Here is a 21467-nt window from a genome sequence, read left to right as displayed (position 1 = left end):
GCTAGAATTCCAGACCGGATTGTGTTGGAAGGGACCCTAAAGATTATCTGGTTCCATCCTCTCACCTCCCACTATCCCAGGGTGTGCCAAGCCCCGTCCAACCTGGCCTTGGACATTTCCAGGGATGGGGCAGCCACACCCACTCCTTCCGTTTTTCCATCCCTCCCTTCATCTTCTCCCCTTCCTCCCTCCATCCTTCCCTCGCTCCATCTTTCTTTCCTTTTCTCCCTCCCTCCCTTCATGACAGCATCGCCCCCCCATGCAAACCTTTCTCCCAGACAAGTCCGTTATCCTCTGAGGCATTTTATTTCCAGCTCTGCTTTAGATTAAACAGGCCTTCAGTATATAAAAATAATGTATACAAATGAGCAGTTAATGGTTTACATTTCTGGCTTAAAGGCATTTATAAGTTACATATTCATTTCCCATCCCTCCCCGGACACGGAGCCGGCGCTGAAGCGGCTTAAATACAGCAGGAAGCAGCGGCTGCTCTGGCTAAAGCTGGGACGAGGGAGAAAGGACGGGAGGAGGGAGGAGCGTCCTGGCATGGGGAGAGCGGGGCCGTTTGATGGAGTAAATGCGCCGGGGGGTTCAGCTGCGGCACTGCGGGCTCGGCGTTGCTCGGCAGCAGCGGGGCAGGGGAGGGAGCGGCGGTCGGGTCCAGTCCGGTACCGAGAGGCTCTGGGGCTCTGGGCAGCAGGGACCCCGCGGGGGCTGCCGGCATCTCCTGCGTGTCCCACCCGAGAAAACGGGGAGCCCGCAGGGCTGACAGCCCCTGTTTATCCCAGAGGCGCCAGCCCCGACAGTGCAGGTGGATGCTGGGGATGCAGGTGGGCGGAGGTGCCACCACCTCGCAGGAACTTGTCCCTGCTCCCGATTGTCGCAGCTCCGGAGCCTCCCCTGCGGCGAAGAGCAGCCCAGCGCTGCTCGCCACAGCCTTGGGGACACCCTGTGCGCGGGTGTTCCGATCCCTGCTGCCGCAGCACAGAGAAATTCGAAGGAAGACTTATAAAATCATGTAAAATAGCACCGCTGCCAGCCCTTGGCTCCGGGAGGTGCCCGGGGTGGGAGCTTTGCAGCAGCTCCTCGCTGGCTCTGCAGCGCAGGAGAACGCGGTCTCGGGGGCTCTGCGGGCCGGGGGAGATGTGCGGGGGAGATATGCGGGGATTTTGTGGTCCTGGCTGACACCTCCTCCCCTCCCGCAGCGGCAGTCAAAGGCACCAGCAAGCTGAGGTGGGACACAGGGCTGGCCCCGCGGCCGGCGAGCGAGGGAGCAGCGCCGGGGCAGGGATGGGACAGCCCCTCTTTTCCTTCTAGGACAAGCTGGGGCCCTTTCTATGCTTCCCCCTCCCTGTCCGTAGCCAGGAGGGCCCCCAGCCCTGCCAGCCTGGGGAAAGGAGCTCGGGGACATGGCCAAGCAAGCGGCGGGGTGCCCGTGCCCGGCCCAGGCAGGCACGGCGGGGCTGGCACGCTAAGCGGCTGCAGCAGCTCGGAGCGGGCAGTGTCCCCCCGCCCCGCCGAGCCCCGGGCTGAGGGACTGACACCCCGCGGTGCCATCCGCGTCCGGAGGATGGTCCTGCCCCGCTCCTGCAGCCGCAGGGACGGCGCCGGTCACAGCACGATGTCCGGCGTCGCCTGCAGGCTCTGCCCCGCCGCCCGTTTCTTGGCGCTGCCGCGGGCCTTGTCCCCCCGCCGGTACGGGTTGTTCCGCAGATCTGCACCGGGGCAAGCGCAGGGGCCGGGTGAGCTTCACTGCCCCCCGGGACGGCCGGGGTCCCGCACCCACCACGTTAACATGGAATGGTTTGTGTTGGAGGGACCTTAAACCCATCCAGTGCCACCACTGCCATGGCAGGAACCCCTTCCACTGTCCCAGGCTGCTCCAAGCCCCCTCCAACCTGGCCTTGGGCACTGCCAGGCCTCCAGGGGCACCACAGCTGCTCTGGGCACCCTGTGCCAGGGTTCACCCTCACAGGAATGAGTTTTTTTCTGAACCTTCAACCTAAAACTCTCCAGTGTTCATTTAAAACCCTTGCCCCTTGTCCTGTCTGCTCGGGAGTCGCCGCTCTGGGCGTGAGGACACCCAGGAGGAGCCAAGGGGAGGAGCAGCAGCCACGAACAATCAGCCCGTGGGAGCCCGACCGCCGGCTCTGGGAGCCCAGCACCGCATCGGGGCTGATCCCGGTGCCCCGGGGCTGCCGTTCAGCGGGGCACAAACCCGGCCACACACCTGGAGCATCCCGGCGGGGAGGGGGAAGCCCGGCAGCCCCCGCCCACCTGCGCCGGCCCCGCCGCCCCACGTTACCTACAGAGGACTCTCCTCGTTGAAGCTCACGTCGCAGAAGAGCCGGGACGAGCGTTTGCCCGTCCGGGCAGTGAAAGGGACAGTTTTGAGAGCTGAGCAGAGCGATCCAGAGACAGCGAGGAGGAGCAGGAGGAGCAGAGAGGAGGAAGACGCAGAAGAGGAGGAAGAGATATGAGACAGGGGAGGGAGCACTCGGTAGCTTTGCCATGTGGGACGTGAAGGTGCTTGCAGGTAGGTTTGGTCCCCGTGGCAGGGCTTGGTGACCACCCAGCTCCTGTGACAGCCCCTGCAGCCCCCAGCACTGGGTCTGTGATGTGGGGACACCTGGCTGCTCACCTGAAATCATCTCTCACCTGAAATTATATCCTCAATGGCCCCATCTTTGCCTTCGTAGATGAGCGGCTCCTTCACCATCTGCTTCTTCTTCAGCTCAGCAATCATGTCCATCTGCTGCCTCCTGGCCTTCTGGACAGGCAGCTGTGAGGGGACAGGGCACTTGAGTGGTGTGATCACACCCCAGAGGAGATGGGGTACCCTCCCCTTCACCTCCCACCCAGCTCTCCCTCCCCAGGACCTGTTTAGTCCTTCCCCACCACTCAGCCCACCCAGGGCTGGGGCTGGGACCCCACCAGGACACGGACATGGGGGAACTTTCACCTCGGGCTGCTGCTCGCTGCCAGGGGAGCCAGAATCCGCCTCTTTGGCTGCAGCCTCTTGTTTCTTCCACAGCTCGATGTCCTGCTCTGCTTTCTTGGGAGAGGGGCAGGAAGGGTGTGCTGAGCCAGGGGAATCCAGGACTGCAGCCCCCTTCCTTCTTCATATCACAGCCCCCAGCTCACCCCAACTCAGTTCCAAAATCTCTGACCATCCCAAGGACATTCCTGAGCCCCAGCCTTGCCTGTGGCTTCTGCTGATTGCTCCAAAGTGGAGTCAGGTGCCCCAGATCTCCTCCCAGCCCTCAGAAACAGAGGACCCCATGCCCCCTCCTACCTTGTAGGCTTTGATGAAGCGCAGGAACATGGGGAAGAAGGTGGTGGGGGGACTGGTCTTGGGGTTCTCCCCAAAATACTCCACAGCTGACTCATACGCTTCCTGTGGGCAGAGACACCTGATCTGGGGGCTGGGCAGTGGTGCCCATCGCCCACCACCTCCTTCCAGCCTCTCCCACCTCCCCATCCTGCCCGGTTCCCTCCTGCCTGTCCCACTGGAGCCACGCCCCAAGCAGGAGCCTCTCCCATGGGGCAGAGGTGTGAGCAGAGGGTGCCCCAGGGTGTTCCCCTGCAGGGAACTGCCCCAATGACCCCACCCACCCCAGCACCCACCTTGGCAGTTTTGCTGTCAGCCTGCAGCTTCTCCATCACCTCCGAGTTGCTCTTGAGGAAGTCCTTGAGCACGGGGCTGTCGTCCTGTCTCATGAACTCCCTGCGGGTCAGCTCCATGCCCTGCTGCAGGCTGCGCACGTCTTGCAGGACACCGTCCAGGGACACTGCGAGCAGTGCGGGGTCAGGGCAGGCTCAGGGCGCCAGGGGCTGCCTCGACCCCCAGCCCAGGGCCCGTGGGCACTACCTGTGCCTGCCTTGTCAAGGAAGTGCAGCTCGGTGTGGAAGCCGGTGAGCTCCGGGTACTTCTCCATGATCACCCGCACCAGGTAGTGCAGCAGCGTCTGCTTGCGGTCTGTCGACTTCATCTCCAGGAGCTGGGGCAGGGCAGAGTCAGCCCAACCTGCAGCCACCACCCCTCACCCTGCTCAGGGCTGCCTCTGGTGCCCCTTTGTCCGTGTGGCTGGGCCTGTATCCATCCTTCCACTCCCACAGCTGGATCTGCATCCCTACATCCCCCAGCCAGGTCTGCATCCCTCCATTCCCATGGTTGATTCCCATCTTTCTCCATCTCCATGGCTGGGTCTGCATCGCTCTGTCCCTGCAGCTGGTTCTTCAATCCTACATTCCCATGTGTGACCTTCCTCCCTCCATCCCTGCAGCTGGTTCCCATCTTCCTTCATCCCATCGTCCTCCATCAAGGTCCTTGAATCCTTTAACCTCTCCATATTAGGTCTCCATCCTTCTGACCCCATTCCTGTGTATCTCCATCCCTTTGCCTTCTCCCCTCGCCTCCTCCATCCCAACAGATGGTGTCTTCATCCTTCAGTCCCCACTGCTAAACCTCATGTCCCTCCATCCCTGCTGCTGGTCCTTGCACCCCTCTATCCCCACAGCAGGTTCCTGTGTCCTTCCATCTCTGCAGCCGGTCCTTGTGCCCCTCTGTCCCCAGGGCTGGTCCCTGGCAGTGGCAGTGCCCCCATCACCCCCACAGCAGGGAACCCACGCCGACCCTACCGCATCAAGGCTCTGCAGCCGGAAGCCGTAGGCAGCCCCGCGCTTGCTGCTGTTCATGTAGTTCCCGAAGGCCAGCACAATCTGCGGGGACACCACGGCTTGGGGACACAGGGCCAGGAGGGCCCAGTGCCCACAGACACCCTGTGTGCACCCAGCGGGGCCACCTCCCTCCAAAGGCCTCACCTCGAGGATGTGGCGCAGTTTGCTGGAGGACTTGAGGGACATGGAGGCGGCGATGATGGCGTTGAGTTGCTGTGGGAGGGAGGCAGGGAAGGGTGTGAGTGTCGCCGCCGGAGCCGCCCCGGCAGCCCCCGCCCGCCCGTCCCGGTGCGCACCGGCATCAGCAGCTGGGCCGTGTCGCCGAAGCTGCCCAGGAAGATCATGACGTTCATGCGCTCGGCCAGGCGCGGGATCTTGCTGAAGCGGATCATGAACTGATCCTCGTCCGAGAGCTCCTCCGGCGGCTGCTGGTCCCGCTCGAACTTCCCGATCAGGGTCCGCTCGTACTCGGTGGGCAGGAAGCGCAGCAGCAGCTCCAGGAAGTCGAGGCTCAGCACTTGCTGGTCGTACCTGCGGGGAGGGGACACCCCTGGCACTGTCAGGCCCTGCCGCAGGTCCCCCTGTCACCCTCGGCTCGTTCCCTCATCCCTCCGTCCCCCACAGCTGGTTCCTGCACCACCCCATCTTTCTGTATCTGGACCCTGCATCTCCCTCTCTCTCCATGTGGATCCCTCCATCTCCTGTCTTTGGTCCCCACATCCCTTTTTTCATATCTGGTTCCTGCATCCCACCATCCCCACAGCTGGTCTCTGCATCCGTCTGTCTGTCTGTCTGTCTGTGTGTGGCCCCCACAGCCCTTTGTCTCAGATCTCATCCCTGTGTCTGTCCATCCCCACAGCTGGTGCCTGCATCCTTACACCTGCCACATCTGATCCCTCCACCCTCCATCTCTCCCCATCTTATCCTTTTATCCCTCCACCTCCCCATATCTGATCCTTCCATCCCTCCATCTGTCCCCATACCAATCCCTGCATCCCATCACATCCTCCACCATCCCAACCCCTTGGTCCTGCCGGGCTGTGCCTGACCTTATCCCACCCTTGCCCAGCCCGGGGGAGCACTCACGTCTCGATGGCCGTGCAGATGTCCTGGATGCTGCGGCCAGCCTTGCGCAGGGTGATGGCCAAGTTCTTGGCCCGGTTGGACTCCATGAGGGTCACCTTGCTGGGCGCCTTCTGCGTGGCCTTGGCCTTGAGGGCACTGATGTCCAGGGCGGGGCCCTGCGCCTTGGTCTTGAACTGCTCCTCAAAGTCACTCATGTCCAGCTCCTGCGGGGACACAGGGCTGTGGACACGGCAGGGAGGTGGTGCTGGACACTGGGGTGAGGATGGGGCCAGAGGAGCAGGATAAGGGTGAGGAGCGAGGATCAAGAGGAAGAAAGGGGATGAGGATGGAACAAGGGGACAAGTACAGGGACAGGCCAGGGGACAGGGAGGGGTAAGGACGGGGTGAGGGGAGCAGAGGATGGAGATGAGGAAGAAGAAATGCACAGGACGTGAAGGTGCTCATTCAGCAAAGGGACAAGGAGAGGAGAGGCACGCCTGATCCCGTGTCCCTCTCCATGGTGCTAAAGGACTTTTCCTGACCTCCAGCTCCTCCTGCAGCCCTGGGCACCGCGGGTGGGCGCAGGGTGGGCACAAGGCAACCTCACCGAGCCCCCCTGTGCCCGGCCCCCTGTCCCTGTGCTCACCTGCAGCACCTTCTCATCGTTGAGCTCGGTGAAGACGGTGCCGTCGATCTGGCTCGGCTTCAGGGCCACCCAGTTGAAGACGGGCATGCGGAACTTGGTCTGGATCGGCTTCTTCACCTTCACTGCAGGGTCATCACAGGGAGGGGGGGCACGTCACAGAGTGGAGGGTCCCAAACCCCCCCAGGGTGCCCCAAACCCCTCCTGGGGAACATCTCCACCACCCCTGGGCCACACTCACCTGAGCCGTTGGCAGTGGGGGGGGCACCCGGCCCGGCTGGGGGCTCCCCACCGAGGGGAGGGGGAGGGGGAGGGGGAGGCACGGGGCCCTCCGGGCCCCCCGGGAGCGGGGGGGGGGGCGGTGGCATCGGGGCGCCCGGGAGTGGGGGGGCCGGAGGGGGGGCGCTGCCTGCGGGCAGAGGGGGCGCGGGGGGTGGGGGAGGGACGGGCTCGGCCCCCGGCAGAGGTGGGGGGGGCGGAGGGGGCGGGGGGGCAGCAGGTGCTGGTGGGGGGGGTGGGGCTGGAGCCGGAGCCGGAGCATCTGCAAGGGAAAGAAGATGTGGGTGAGATGGTGACACAGCAGGGCACGGTGCCACCGCCACCCTCCCTCTGGCACCGCATTACCCTGAGTCCCCGGGCACATCCCCACACCCCCGCCTCAGTTTCCGTGCCCGGAGACTCGCTGCCACCCCTCCTTGGCACCAGGTGCCCCCGCCGGGAAGGGGACGTCCCCTCGCACCCACGGTACCTGTGCAGGTGGCGGTGGTGGCGGTGGTGGCAGTGGCCTCTCCAGGAACCACGGGGGTTGCGGGGGTTTCTATGACAACGGGGACAATTTCGATGGCGACGTCTCCGTCGGGCCCACGCAGTATCTGCACCAGCCCCTTCTCCTCGAGCTCGGCCAGCCGCCGCTCCAGCGCCAGCCGGTAGCACTCCTGGGGCTGCGGGGACGGCGGGCTGGGCGGCCGCGGGGGGCTCAGCTGCTCCTGGACGGGTGACAACCCCCGGCAGGTCACTGGTGTCCCTCTGCACCCCTGGGAGCCCGGTCCCTGAGCCCCAGGCTTCCCCCAGCGCCCCCGGCTCACCCGCAGCGCCTCCAGCTCCCGCCGCGCCTGGCTCAGCTGCTTCTCCAGCTCCGCTATCTTGGCCATGGAGTCGTTCTCCGCATTCTGCAGCTTCTCTGTCAACTGTGGGGGACGAGGCGCCGCCGCTCAGCCCCGTCCTCATCCCTCCCTCGGGGCTTGCGTCAGCGGCTCTGCCCACGCGCCCACGGCCCACCTGGCTGACGTGCTCCTGCAGCTCCTCCATGTGCTCCAGCACCGCCGTCCTGGTCTCCGAGTCCTCCAGCATGGCCCCCACGTCGAAGACGTTGTCCAGGTAGGCTTGGATCTGCACCTGCAGCTTGTCGCTCTCGGTGAGGCGCAGAGTCTGCCCGGGGACAGCCGGCGTCACCGTCGGTGCCAGCAGCACCCCTGGCACCCCCACCCTTGGGATCACCCACCTCCAGGTACTGGTCCAGCCCCAGGTGGGTGAACTCGTACTGCAGGAACACGCGGAAGTTCATGTTCTCCACCGAGTGCACCACGATGTTGATGAACTGCATGCAGGCCACCTGTGTGGACATGGCTCAGCACGGGGCCACGGTGGCTCGTGAGGATGTTGCCCCAGGGGCTGCATGGGGGGTTGGTGGGCCTCAGGGACATGGTGCCCCTGGGAAGTGCATGGGTGTTTACACAGTCCTGGGGACATGGTAGTTGGGGACAGCACGGTGGCCCTGGGGACATGATGGCCTGGGGACAGTTTGGTGGCTCAGCATGCCTTGGGATGTGATGGCCTAGGGACACTTTGGTGGCTTAAAAGCCCTTGGGGACATGATGCCATGGGCACAGTATAGTGGCTTAGAAGCCTTTGGGGACAGCAGAACAGCCCTTGGGACAAGCCACCCCCAGGACAGCACGGTGGCTCAGCAGCCCCTGAGGACATGGTGGCCTGGGGGAGAGTTTTGTAGTTCAGCATCCCTTGGGACATGATGCCACAGGGACAGTGTGGTGGCTTAGGAGTTCTTGGGGCACAATGGCCTGGGGACAGGGCAGCAGCCTTGGTGACGTGACACCCTGGGGACAGCAGAGCGTGGGCCCCAGCAGCCACTCACCATGAAGTCAATGTTGGTGTCCTCATTTCGGAAATACTCCATCAGCTTCTCGAAGCGGTTCTTCTCCCCGCAGACCTGGGCGGGAGCAGGGGGCTGAAGGCCAGGGGGGACATGGCCAGGGAACACCCAGGAGGGTGACAGGACAGGAGCTATCTAATGGTGACACTATCCCAACCCTGACTGGTGCTGCCAGGCACCCAGACCAGATGGAACATGGCCCTGGGGACACATGGTGGCATGGGGACATCAAGCCCAGTGACTGGAACATCCCTAAGTGAGCCAGAGATTTGAGGATGGTGGCAGGGCTCTGCCACACCCAGGGAAACTGAGGCACAAACCCAGCTGGAGCACAGATGTTCATGTGGGGACCGGGTGTCCCTGCTGGGGACTCACCTCCTTGAAGTTGTCAAAGGCAGCCAGGATGATGTCGTGGCCGCCTCGGACCAGGCAGACAGCAGCCAGCAGCTCCAGCACCAGAGCCTTGGTCCTGCAGAGACAGAGGTGTGAGGGGCTGGGGCCGGGGGGTGGGCAAGGGGCCGGGGGTGACAAGGGACAACGGGGGACAGGGCAGCTCCTACCTGGCGCTCTTGTTGTTGAGGCTCAGGGTGATCTCGTTGACACAGGCTGGGTGGTTCATCACCAGGCTGAAGCCAGACTGGGGAGGGGAAAGGAGCATTCATGGGGTCGCGTGTCCCCCTGGAGACACTCAAGGACCGTGGGACACCCGCATGCCACGTGCCCACCAGGCAGGAGGTTGTGCGAGGACATCTCAGAGCCAGGGGACACAGAGCCAGTTCCACCCCGGCGCTGCCAGCGCGGGCGGGGGATCCCGGGGAGCCCCGGGCGGGGATCTCGGGGAACCCCGGGCGGGGATCCCGGGGAGCCCCGGGCGGGGATCTCGGGGAGCCCCGGGCGGGGATCTCGGGGAGCCCCGGGCGGGGGATCCCGGGGAGCCCCGGGCGGGGGATCCCGGGGAGCCCCGGGCGGGGGATCTCGGGGAGCCCCAGGCGGGGATCTCGGGGAGCCCCGGGCGGACCCCGCGATGCCGCCCACTCGCACCTGGTAGTTCATGATGGCGCGGAGGCACATGATGCACACATGGACGTCGTCCTTCTGGCTGACGAGCCGCGAGTTGCGCAGCGCCTTCCTGCTGTGCGAGGAGCTCAGCCTGCGCGGGGAGAGCGCGGCTGAGCGGGGCCCGGGAGCCGCGGGCGCAGCGCGAAGCGGGGACGGGACAGCGCAAGGGGTGCCAGCGGGAGCGGGGGGACACGGGGCACCGGGCGGCTGCACCCCACGGGACAAACCCGCGTGTCCGTGCCCATCTAGAAGCCCTGGGACTGGGGGGTGATGTGGGGTGGGTGGGTTTTGGGGCCCCTCGTGCACACGGGTGGTCTCGGAGGCTCACCGGGGCGGGCAGGAGCTGCCGGGTGACCTGGGGGCACTGTCCCCATCGCTGCCCGGGGCACCGCAGGGGACGCTGGGGTGAACGTGGCGGAGGAGGGTGTGGATGTGCTGGTTCGAGAGGCAGCAGCTGGAGGCGCGTTAGAGCCTGCAGGACAGGAGGGAGAAACGGGGCTCCCGCGCCGCGCCGGGGACACCCGGGGACAAGGGATGGGACCCCCTGCGGGTGCCACGTCCCTCCTGACCTGTCCCTGGGGCTGGGAGGGACACCCCGGCTCCTCCAGAGCTGCTGGCAGGCGGCGAGGGACCCCCGCGGTCCCCGGGGTGCCGCGTTACAGCTCGTGGGGTGACCGCGGTGGGGCGTCCCTGGGACCCCCCGCCCACCGGGGGTGCCCCGCAGGCCCTGTCCCCAGTACCGGTGACCAGCAGCGGGGTCCCGTGGGGTGTCCCCGTCCCGCCAGTGCCCCGTCACCTACCGTCAGCGCGTCCCCGGCAGCGTGCAAGAGAAGAGCGGGGTTAGAGGGGGCTGCGGGCGAGCGGCACCAAGCGAGAGCCACCAGCCACCAGGACCGGCTTGGGGGGACACAGGCCCGTCCCTCCGCCCGGCTTTAAACCGGGGGGCTGCGATTTGCTCCCCCAAAATCTCCAACACTCCCAATTTTTGTCCGTTCCTGGGGTTTGACCCGAGCACGGTCGCGGTGCCGGGGTGGGGACACGGCTGCAGCCCAGTCCCGGGCAGGGCTCAGCCCTGGGGACACACGGGGGATGTGGCTTTGTCCCCACCCTCCCAGCACCAATGGGTGCCCATTTCTAGGAGCGGGCCTGCGTCTCCCTGCCAAGCCCGTCTCCAAGCGCGGTGCGGCCGGGGTGCAGCGAGGCGAGCGCGGGACGCGGCGCAGGGCGCGGGGACCGGCGGGGACGGAGCACGCGTTACCTGACAGTGAGCGGCCGCGGCTTGGAGGAGCCCTGCGCGGGGGACGAGCAGCTGCTTTTGTTCAGGTCCTCCAGCGACCGCTCCTTGCCCTTGTCGGAGCCGGGGCTGCTCTCTGCGCTCTCCATGTCGTACCTGGTGGCCCGTGGGGACATGGGGACGGGTGAGATGTGGCACCCCAATACGGGCAGATGCCCCTCAGGGATGCCGGGGAAGTTCTGCTCAGCCCCAGCCGTGGAGCATCGCCCCGATGACAAGGGAGGGCACCCCCAGGGACTGCCCCAGCCCTGCTGAGCCCCAGGGGCGGCTGATCCCAGCCCTGGGGACAGGGGACCCGGTGGGGACGTACGCGACAGAGCACTGGGCAAAGGCGAGGTACTCCAGCAGCACGTCCAGCCCCTTGTTCTCCTCGTTGAGGAACTCCTGGACCCAGCTGGAGGGTACAGAGGGTTAGTGGGCTCTGCCAACCCCCACATCCTCTCTCCCCCTGTGCCCAGACACTCATCAGAGCCACCCCCTGGTCAGAGGTCCCCAGCAAGGATGGAACACGCTGGGGACATGAGGTGGCACCATGACCTGGCATTCCACTGAGGCCAGGTAAGTGCCACGGTGAACCTGATTTATGAGGGACACAGCCCAGGGGCTCTCCTGTCACCACTGCCACCACTGCCACTGTTGCCACCACTACCAGGACAGGACAGCCTGGCCCTGGGGACTGTAGGCACCCCCCGCCCCACAAGGCGTCAGGACAGCCAGCGTGGGGCAGGGTCCCTCCTGGCACCCTGGGGGTACCAGAGAGCCATAATGGGGTTCAGACCCCCCAGCACCCCCAGCTGCCTCAGCACCCTCAGCCTCCCATCAGAGCCCACCTAAGGGGCCAGGATGAGGCCACAGCCTCCACATCCTGCTGTCACCATCCAGCCAGAGCCAGCAGCACGTCCATCCCCATCCCAGGGGCAGTGGCAGTGGCTGGGTGACAATGCCACCCCGCCCTTACCCGATGTAGTTGGTCCTCAGGGAGATCTCCAGCTCCCGGAGCACCTGCGTCGACTCCTGCACTCGCCTCTTGAACTGTGGGATGGGGACAGCCATTGGCACCGTCCCTGTGCCCAGCCTGGGATGGGGACCAGGGGACCGGGGTGCAACAGGGACCCCTCACCTTCCTGCTGACACCCCCTGTGTCCAAGTAGCTCCTCAGCTTCTGGATGTAGGCAGACGGAGGGTTCTTCACCTGGAAACGCTCCTACGAGCACCAGAGAGGCTGAAACTGGGCCAGCTGCTGTGGCACGGGGACATGCCACTGTCCCCACAGCAGCCACAGTGTCCCTGCCCCCACCCCAACTGCATCAATGCTTAATGAGGCTAATGAGGTGCTGTGTCAGTAACGAGATGGATGTCAGTGCTTGCTAAGCCAGACTGATGCCCAAACCATGCCACAAGTGGCACCTGGGGACAGGGACAGCACTGGGGACGCTGTGAGCCTGGACCTCACCTGGTCACAGATCAGCTCCCACTTCTTCTCGTTGTCGTACTGGTTAAGCAGCTTCATCTTGTCCGGGGGCAGGTTCATGGAATTCTGTGGGGGAAGGGTGTCAGTGCTGGGGGTCACCCCAAAAACACCCCTGGGATGCAGCACCCCCTGCTCAGCCAGCATGGGAGTCCTTGCTCAGCAGGGGGAGATGGGGACCAGTGGGAGGATGGGGATGTTGGTGGGAGAATGGGGACACTGGTGGGACATGAAGATTCCAGTGAGAAGATGGGGACCCTAGTGGGACAATGGGGACAGGGGTGGGAGGATGGGATCATGGCGGAAGAATGAAAGCAGCATTCCCAGGATGGGGACACTGGTGGGATGATGGGGACAGCCCTGGGAGGTTGGGAACGCTACTATTCCCAGGATGTGAGCATCCCATGGACCCATCAGTAATGTCCCCACCCGAGGGGAGGGGTGGCAGCGAGTCTTGCTGGGGGACAGGAGGAAGAACTGGACACATCCACCCATGCCATGGGTGTACCTTGTGCCCAGCCTCAGCCAGGCCAGTCCTGGCAAGGTCACACGGGGTGACGGACGGGGACACGACTGGTGACACAACTGAGGTACCCAGGAGCCTGAGCTGTGCTTGAGGGGTGACCCCGAGTCCCCCGTCCACAGGTGCGTGACGAGCCCGTCTGGGGAGCCATTGTTTATTGGGAGACAATGATGTCAGGGCCTGGCACGTCCCTCCTCGCCACCATGGCACAGCCCCAGCCCCCACAGCCGCCGCAGGACGTGACGTGGTTTCCGCTCTCGGCACCGGGCGCTGCCGAAACCGCCCCCGCCGAGAGCGGGACACGGCTCCTGTCCCTGGGCTGCTCTGCTGGGGACACCACGGGGTGACCTGCATGGGACACCCACCATGGCCTGGGCCAGGTGCAGCTCGGCTCGGCTCACAGGTGCTTTTTTTGCTGAAAGATCCAAATTTTGGTGCTCCAGCTCAGCTGGAGAGCACCTGCAGGCTGGCACGATGGCACGTGGAGCAATGCACGGCCCCAGGCCACCCCTAAATCTGAGTCTTGGGGTTCCCTGAGGAGGAGGATGGGGACGTGAGGTGCATGCCATGCTGGAACAACCACATCCTTGCAGGAAGGCATCTCCCAGGGCTTTGGTTGCCCACAGAAGAGCAGGCCCAAGGAGAGAGGTCCCACTGTGGTGGGCAGGAACAGAAACCTCTCCACCTCCTCCAGGGAGGACCTGTCAAGCTGCTTTCACAAGAAGCCAAAACCAGGAGCAGTGGGTGGGGAGGAGCTGGGTTGGGCTGGGGCTGGCTGGCACCAAGAGCTGGGCAGGAGGACAGCCAGGCTGCAGGGTCAGAAATGGCCTCGCTGTGAAGCCACTGGAGCTGCTGGCTGGGTTCTGGGGTGGGCAAGGTGACAGCAGCACCTGGCTGTCACCATTGCTGCTCCCGAGCTGCCGTCCTTGGGGTGGATGAGGATCAGACCAAGGGACAGCACTGTGCCAAGAGAGACCACGCACCCAGACACCCACCCAGGGCTCAGTCACACCCGTGGCACTCTGTGGGCAGAGAGGCCATGGTGGCACCTGCCACACGGACCAGCTTCGAGCCATCACACGTGGACCAAGCAGGACCCTGCACTGGCGGTGGGACAGGAGCCAGCAGGAGGGTGGGGCAGGGTGTCCCCGCGGGGGTGGCTCTGCCCCGAGCCCCGCGGCCCCTCCCTTGCGGGCAGGATGTGGCACAGGTCGGGTACAAACTGGGCGGTGGCTTCGTCCCGTCCCGGGTGGGCTTGTGGTGCCGGGGAGGAAGCGGCTCCGCCGGGGAGCCTCAGCCGGCAGCGCAGAGAAACCGGTTCTCATTTCCTGCCGGGGAGCGGGGACCGCTGCTGTGGCAGCTGGGGCGGGGCGGGAGGTGTGGGGCAGAGGGGGTGATGTGGGGCTGGGCGGATAAGGTGGTGCAGGGCAGCAGCCAAGACCCACAGGTGTCAGGGGAAGGACTTGGTCTTCCTCCTTCTCCTCCTTTGGGCACAAGGATGGAGGAGCCGCAGCCACTTGTGCCCAGCAGCCACATCCCACCTGCCGTCATCCAGCGCCCAGCTCCCTCATCCCGCCCTGCCCGGGGCTCCCCAGCAGCCTCACAGCCCACCACGTCACTGAGCGGGTGCCACCAAACGTGCCCCAACAACCCTGCTGTGACACGAAGTGCCACAAAGCCTGCGGGGCCACCCCAGCCATGCCCGGCACCAGGATGAGCCTGGCTGGGACGCAGCGCCAGCCGTGGGCTGAGCCAGGCTTTGCCCTACACTCAAACCAAGGCCAGGGGAGGTGAAGCAGCACCAACATCATTTTCTGGTACAAAACAACCTTTTGCTACCATGGCTGGCAGGGACGGAGCTATTTTGGGTGTCAGACACCTCTTTGTGCTCCACACGTGAGCGCCGAGCGGAGCCAGGCTGAGCCGAGCTCGGCACCAAAGCTGGCACAGAATGTTCCGGCATCCTCCGGGGAGGTGCTTGTGCTGCAAAGCCCGGCAGGCTGAACCGGGCTGAACCCCGGCAGCGCCGTTTCTGGGGCACGGGGGATGTGCAGGCTCAGAGAGGCATGGAAAGCCTTGGCAGCACATGGGCACCAAATCCTGCCCAGCACCAGGCACAAATCCTGCCCCAGGGAAGGGGACAGGGCAGGGAACCGCCCCAGGTGGCGGCTCAGGGGCTCTCCCCAGCTGCAGGAAGGGCCGACACCGCCAGGTGACCAACAGACCGTGCCACTGCTGGGATGCTCCATCCCTCATGGCCACAGAGCACCCCTGAGGTGGTCTGGGATCATGCCCAGTCCTGAAGTGCCAGCTGTCCCACAGTGTCCCCTCCAGTGTCCCCGACTCCCACTGGACTCATTCTCCTGCCTCTTCCCAGGGCTCAGCGCAAGGCACAGAGCAGGACCAGGCCCACCCAGGGCTCCCTGACCCCCCTCATGCAGCAAACTGGGCTGGGGGCACCGCCAGGACCAGTTCATCCCATCGGGGATCCAGCCAGACCCAAAGCCCCCAGTGTCAGGTGGGGACAGCCGGTGCAGGAGGAGACACAGGTCCCCAGGATGGCCAGAGGGGTGGGGGCAGGCTGGGCTGGGCTGGGCTGGGCTGGGCTGGGCTGGGCTGGGTGGCCGCTGCCTCCTGTGGCTCCAGCTCTATTTTAAGAACAACAGAAGCTGCTGTAGCAGCAGCCGAGGAGAGGAGCCTGGTCCCTCCAGCGTGCCTTCATCCCTGCTGGGTGCCTGCCTGCCCAGCCTGCGCTGGGATGTCCTCCTGGCTCGCCCAGGGCTGGGTCCAGCAGCACAGGAGGGCTCCTGCACCAGGACACTCTCCAGGCCCTGACCCAGCAGCTGGTGGCTCACAATTTCCCACCCAGGACACAGGTCCCCCTTGGGGACACCCTGGTGCAGCCCTGCATCCCCCAGCCAGCCTTGGCCACCATGCTGGAGCCGGGCTGGAGATGGATCCAGCTGAGGACCAGCTCTGCCTCCTGGCTGAGCTGAGGCTGACACTGTGGCCAGGCTTGCTGGTGACCCATCCTGCTGCTGGGGCCAACAGCACATCTGCAAACATCTGCAAACATCTGCAAACATCTGCAATGGTGACGTTGGCCTTGCACTCCCCCAGCTCCTGTGAGAAGAGGGAGCAAAGCCCCCACCAGGCAAAGCTCCCGGCTGGAGCAGCCCCCGTCCCAGCCAGCCACGGTTTGATTTTGACTCCACCACACCTCAGCTCACAATTCCATTTATATGTTCCCAGTTAATGCCCCTTGACATGCAAAGGGGGGAGAATCTGATTGCTTCAAGCAGGGTATCTGAGCATCCCTATCCCAGCAGCAAAGATGCTCTTCCTCTGCTCCATCCCAAAATCCACCTTGTCACATCCCAAACTACTTGGCACGGGACAACCCTTCCATTGCTCTGCCAAAGCAGCATCTGCCACAGTGCCCCAGCTGGGAAGAAGCCAATTTTTGAGAATGAAATTTTGGGAAACTAAATTCCCATTTCTTGGCACCAAATGGGTGTATCCCCTTCCTGGCAGCAATTGGATCCCCATGGCTCCTCCCTGGGCTTTTCTGCCGAGGCTTTGCACCACCAGCTCTCCCAGTTTGGGATGTCCAGCCCAAAATTGATTTGCAGAGCTCTCATGGCATCATTGCAACCATGGCAACGTGTGAGGTCTGGATCCTGTCCCACCAGGAGATTCCCAGCTCATCACCACCTGCTCCATCACTGAGCTCAGGAGGTAGAAAAGTTGAAGCCAGAGTCAGGGAATGTGTTTGTGGTGGGTGAGGGCAGAGGGACCCCCTGTCCCCATCCCCCCGGGGTTCTGCTGCCCCCACAGCCACGAGAATGGGGAAGGGACTGTGAAAGGAGGAAGCAGAATTGGGACAGCCGCTTTCACAAGACACCCGCTTCCCGTCGGGACATGTCCAGCCCCCGGGTGCCCCTTCTCCTGGAAAAGAGCTTTCCCTCGGGACGAAGGCAGACAAGGTGGTGCTGAGTGCCTGGAGCAGCGCTTTCCCCTTTTCTGATCATTTTTTGGTTTAGGATTTCCAACCTGCTGGGCCCAGCCCAGCTGAAAGTGCAGCTTCCTGGGGCCTCACAGCGGAAACACCCCGAGTCTGTTCCTGCCCCCGCTGCTGTGACGGCCGGAGCCATCAGAGGCACCGCCACCCCCCGCAGCCCCCTGCCCGTGTCCCACGGCAGTCCCCTCCCGGCCGTGCCGGGGGTCCCGCCGAGCAGCGCCCCTCACATCCCCCCCAGATAATCCCATAAACGGCACGAGATAAAAAACTCCCAAGGAATTTGTGCTCGGGGCTGGGATGAGGCACCCTGCCGAGCAGATCCCGGCCGGTCCAACCGAGCGGATCCCGGTGCGCCGGCATCGTGGAAGCTGCGCCCGGCACGGGATCGGCGAAACGGCTCCATCTCCGCCAGGGGCTCGGGGGATTAAAGCAGCGATTATTTTTCCTCGCAGCATTTTTGGGGAGGGCACGGGCAGGGGCTGGAGCGGGTGGCGGGACCCGGCGCTCCCCGGCGAAGGTCACGGCCGGCCCGCCCCGCTCAAGGACGGAGGGAGCGAGCGGGAGCCGCTCCCGCAGCTCCGGGAGCTGCATCCATCCACGGCAGCGCGGCCCCGGCACCGCCCGCTGCCCACCGGCGGGAGGCCGGCAGCCGTGCCGGGGCTCCCCTGCTCCGGGGAGGAAGAGGAGGAAGAGGAGGGGAGCGGAGCATCGCCATCCGCAGCCCCGGCTGCTTGCGGCGCGCTCCGGCCCTGCCGCCGACCCCGCCATGGCGGAGCCCGCCCGGGCTCCGGGACTCGGGGTCACCGCAGGAATTTGGGGGATGGATCCCCCGCAAGGTGAGAGCGGCGAGGGGAGGGGAGCGCCTGGGGATCATCCCGGGGCAGGGCTGAGCGGCCCCGCATAAACGAGGTGAGAGCGGGGCAGTCACCATCAGTAATAAGAACATCAATTAAATAATAAATCAAATAACTAACAGAAGGACGGACTAGTAACGATACGATCATTACAACGATGATAACGGCGCTAACGCCGGCAGGGATGCTGAGAGACCCCCAGCCCCCCGTTACGTCCGGCCCCTCCCGGCGGACCCCCGTCCCCCCGCCCGTCCCCCCGCCCGTCCCCGCTCACCAGGACGCGGCCGAAGCGCTCCTCCAGCTCGGCGGCGCCGGGCATGGGCTGCCGGGGGGGCGGCGGGCCGGCGGCGGCGGCCCCGGGCTGCGGGCGGTGGTCGCGGGGCTCCCGCGGGGCCCCCTCCAGCCCCCCGGCCGCGTTGCCCATGGCGGGGCTGCGGGCCGGCCCCGGCTCCGAGCCGCGCTTCGTCCTCGCCCGTCCCCGCCGCGTTTGCAACTTCTGCGGCGTTTCCGCGCTGCGAGCGCCCCGCCCGGCCCGGCCCCCGCCCCGGCCGCGGCCACAGGCGGCCCCGGCACCTGCCCGGCCGCGGCGGAGCGGCGCTGCCCCCGGGGCCCCCTGCGGCCCGCGTGCTTCATTGTCTTCTCTTTATTTTCTTTATTTTTTTCAATTATTTTAGACTTACTTTTGATATGATATTAAATAAAATTGAATAGTAAATGTCATTAATAATAATTTATATTATATTAAATAAAATTTATTTAATTTTTAAATTTTATTTTTATTTAATTTTATTTTTAAAGCTATTGTTCTTAAGTTCTTTATTTTTTACTTTACTTTATTTTACTTTATTTTATTTTTATATTATATTATTTTATAATATTATGTTAATTTTATTACTTTATTAATTTATTAATTATTAATTTATTAATTTATATTGAATAAAATATACTACTAAATGTAATTAATCATAATTTATATTATATTAAATAAAATGTATTTTATTTTTAAATTTTTATTTTTATTTAATTGCATTTAGTTTTAAAAATATTGTTCTTAAGTTCTTTATTTTGTTATTTTACATTCTTTTACTTTATTTTTATTCCCGTTTTCTCTTTATTTTATCTTGCCTTCTTTATTTAATTTAATTTTATTCTTATTTTTCAATTTACTTTCATTCTATTTATTGATTCAATTTTTGCTTTAATTTTTATGTTCTATGCACGTATTATTTCATTACCCTTTAGCTGACTATTTTATTTCAGTCTTATTTCATGATGTTATTAATTTTATTTTAAAATTTCCATTTATATTTTTTATTTAGGCTTTTTGTTTGACTTTCCTTTTATCTTACAGTAATTTACTACTGGTTTATGTAATTTATTTTTATTTAATTTTAGATTCTTATTATATTTAATTGCTTTCTTATTTCATTTCCTCTATGATTTTTGGGCCAAAGCCCAACAGTTTGGGATGCTCCTGCCTGGGCACAGGCTGGGCAGCCGGGCACGGCACAGAGCAGGGCTGAGATCCAGAGAGGTTCAGTGCCAGGCACTGAGATTTGGTGAGATGTGGTGACTTTCACCAAAATTTGGTGAGATTTGGTGACATTCACCAAAATGTGGTCATATTTCATTATATTCACCAAAATTTAGTGATTTAGTGAGATTTAGTGAGATTTGGTGAGATTTGGTGAGATGAACCAAAATTTGGTGATATTTCATGATAGTCACCAAAATTCGGTGAGATTTTGTGAGATGTGGTGACATTCACCAAAATTTGGTGAGATTTGGTGAGATGAACCAAAATTTTGTGAGATTTCATTATATTCACCAAATTTTGGTGAGATTTGGTGAGATTTGGTGAGATTTGGTGAGATGAACCAAAATTTGGTGAGATTTGGTGAGATGTGGTGACAGTCACCAAAATTTGGTGAGATTTGGTGAGATTCACCAAATTTTGGTGAGATGTCATTATATTCACCAAAATTTGGTGAGGTCTGATGAGATTTGATGAGATTCATCAAAATTTGGTGAGATTTGATGAGCTTCACCAAAATTTGGTGAGGTCTGGTGAGATTTGTGCCATGCAGTGAGAGTCACCAGCTCTGGGTGAGACTGGGTGGGTTCAGCGGGTTTTGGTGACTTTTGCTGAAGGCCAAGGTTCGAGGGGAGCCGAGGGACGGGCACGGACCCACAGGGGTCCCGGCAGCACCGGGTGCCAACCCTGCCCAGACCCCCCAGGTGCCAGCACTGCCACATCCCCACCTCCAGCCCGGCTGGTGTCGGAACCCAAAACGTCCCTCAGACATTTTTGGAGGTTCCAGGACGTGCTCAGAAGCATTTGAGACCCTGGCAGGCAGCTGCAAACAGCTGTGATTTTGGGTTTGAGCCATGGAATGATTTACCAACCTTGCAGGAAGAACAAGAAGTCACAAAAGTTTAGATATTAGAGTAGAAGTAGTCACAAAGTAGAGGGAAGAATTTTTTAGTGTTGTACAGGGGGGTTTTACTTTGTACATGGGGGTCAGAGGGTTTAAGATGGAGGAATTTGGTCCTGTCCTGTCCTCCCTCTTTCTTCTTCCTCACCTCCATGTTCTTGGTGATGTTGGCACTCACAGATTGGTTTGGAGTAGAAAAGCACCATTTAATATAGGTAATAGGCATTGGGAAAAACTGTAACCATGTAACACATAATGTACCATATAAAAGATAGAAAAGCACCATTTAATATAGGTAATAGGCATTGGGGAAAACTGTAACCATGTAACACGTAATGTACCATATAAAAGATAGAAAAGCACCATTTAATATAGGTAATAGGCATTGGGGAAAACTGTAACCATGTAACACGTAATGTACCATATAAAAGACAGCAGCAGCCCTGGCGGGGAGAGAAGAAGCAGTCGGGGTCAGAGAGGATGTCAGGGTGTGTGTGTGCCTCTGCCTGAGCTGTGAGCAAACCACAGCAGCCAGAGGAGAAAATCTCTCAGATAACTTGCAATAAACTGCCTTGAGACCAAACAACAGAGACTGCTGAGTTTCCTTTGGAAGCTCGGGTTGGAGGAGAGACTTTTCCAGCACACAGAACCCCTGAACCAGGCCGGGGCTCTGACAGGCAGGACCTGCCAGGTGTCCCCAGGTGTCCCCAGGTGTCCCCAGGTGTCACCCACAGCACCGCAGGGACCAGGGGAACATGCCAGGCCTGTTCTGCCAACCTCCCCCACCCTCTGCAAACCCCAAATTCCGGGCAGGGGACACGCCAGGACAGCAGGCACCATTCCCTTGTTTCCACCCCATCGTCCCTGGGCATCTGGGAGCTGGGAGAGGACTCATGGGCAGCTCAGCAGCACCAAAATTGGGGTCACCCATACTTGGGGTTGTTCTGCTATTCCAAGGCTGAATTTTGCAGTCAAAATCTCTGCTGTTAAATATTTCAGTGTCTCGTTAAATATTTTACTTTTCATTTCCAGATGCAGGTTTTTAAGGGAAGGCTTTGCAGCCCTCTGTGGGCACAGGGACATCCTGATGTGGTCCCAGAGGTGTGTCCAGGGGGAATATTGTCCCCTGGACCATGTGTGGGACCAGGGCTCCATCCCACACCAGGGACAGGGCACTGTGGGGACTCCGGGGTGTGGCACCCCATGAGCACCTTGCTGCACACCGGGATCACGGAATCTTGGAATGGTTTGGTTT

General features: G+C 61.4%; 1 protein-coding gene across 3 annotated transcripts; it reads right to left on the bottom strand.

Annotated features, from left to right (window-relative positions):
- Nucleotides 1–283: 283 nt before the first annotated feature.
- Nucleotides 284–18267, bottom strand: FMNL1 (formin like 1). Of its 3 annotated transcripts, none has more exons than XM_085562077.1 (28): nt 18052–18267; nt 12365–12448; nt 12032–12115; nt 11870–11943; nt 11222–11305; nt 10876–11007; nt 9946–10071; nt 9600–9708; nt 9119–9195; nt 8934–9027; nt 8541–8615; nt 7890–8000; nt 7667–7816; nt 7474–7575; nt 7137–7374; nt 6630–6929; nt 6392–6513; nt 5767–5969; nt 4977–5211; nt 4825–4893; nt 4642–4722; nt 3872–4001; nt 3628–3791; nt 3296–3397; nt 2963–3055; nt 2659–2782; nt 2310–2397; nt 284–1715 (listed from the first exon to the last, which is right to left on the bottom strand). In XM_085562077.1, exons 1-28 carry the CDS (start codon nt 18199–18201, stop codon nt 1472–1474), a joined length of 3645 nt encoding a protein of 1214 aa, XP_085418203.1. In that variant the 5' UTR covers nt 18202–18267; the 3' UTR covers nt 284–1471. The 3 variants fall into 3 exon arrangements, with proteins under 3 accessions (XP_085418203.1, XP_085418204.1, XP_085418205.1); XM_085562079.1 differs by having other exon boundaries at nt 1578–1715; nt 2306–2397; nt 18052–18266; XM_085562078.1 differs by lacking the exons at nt 2310–2397; nt 9946–10071 and having other exon boundaries at nt 18052–18264.
- Nucleotides 18268–21467: the final 3200 nt, after the last annotated feature.

The sequence above is a fragment of the Lonchura striata genome, chromosome 27 (genome assembly GCF_050655825.1).
Source record: "Lonchura striata isolate lonStrDom1 chromosome 27, ASM5065582v1, whole genome shotgun sequence".
NCBI lineage: Eukaryota > Metazoa > Chordata > Aves > Passeriformes > Estrildidae > Lonchura > Lonchura striata.
Note: the sequence above shows the minus strand (reverse complement) of the source record. Positions and strands in the feature narration are given on the sequence as shown.

What these genes read in the sequence shown, in the direction of transcription:
- FMNL1 (XM_085562077.1), bottom strand. Translation starts at nt 18,201, where the DNA reads ATGGGCAACGCGGCCGGGGGGCTGGAGGGGGCCCCGCGGGAGCCCCGC. An exon ending in CAGGGGGTGTCAGCAGGAAG is followed by an intron (nt 11,944 to 12,031) that starts GTGAGGGGTCCC and finishes CCCATCCCACAG; the next exon opens with TTCAAGAGGCGAGTGCAGGA. An exon ending in CATTGAGGATATAATTTCAG is followed by an intron (nt 2,398 to 2,658) that starts GTGAGAGATGAT and finishes CGCTCTGCTCAG; the next exon opens with CTCTCAAAACTGTCCCTTTC.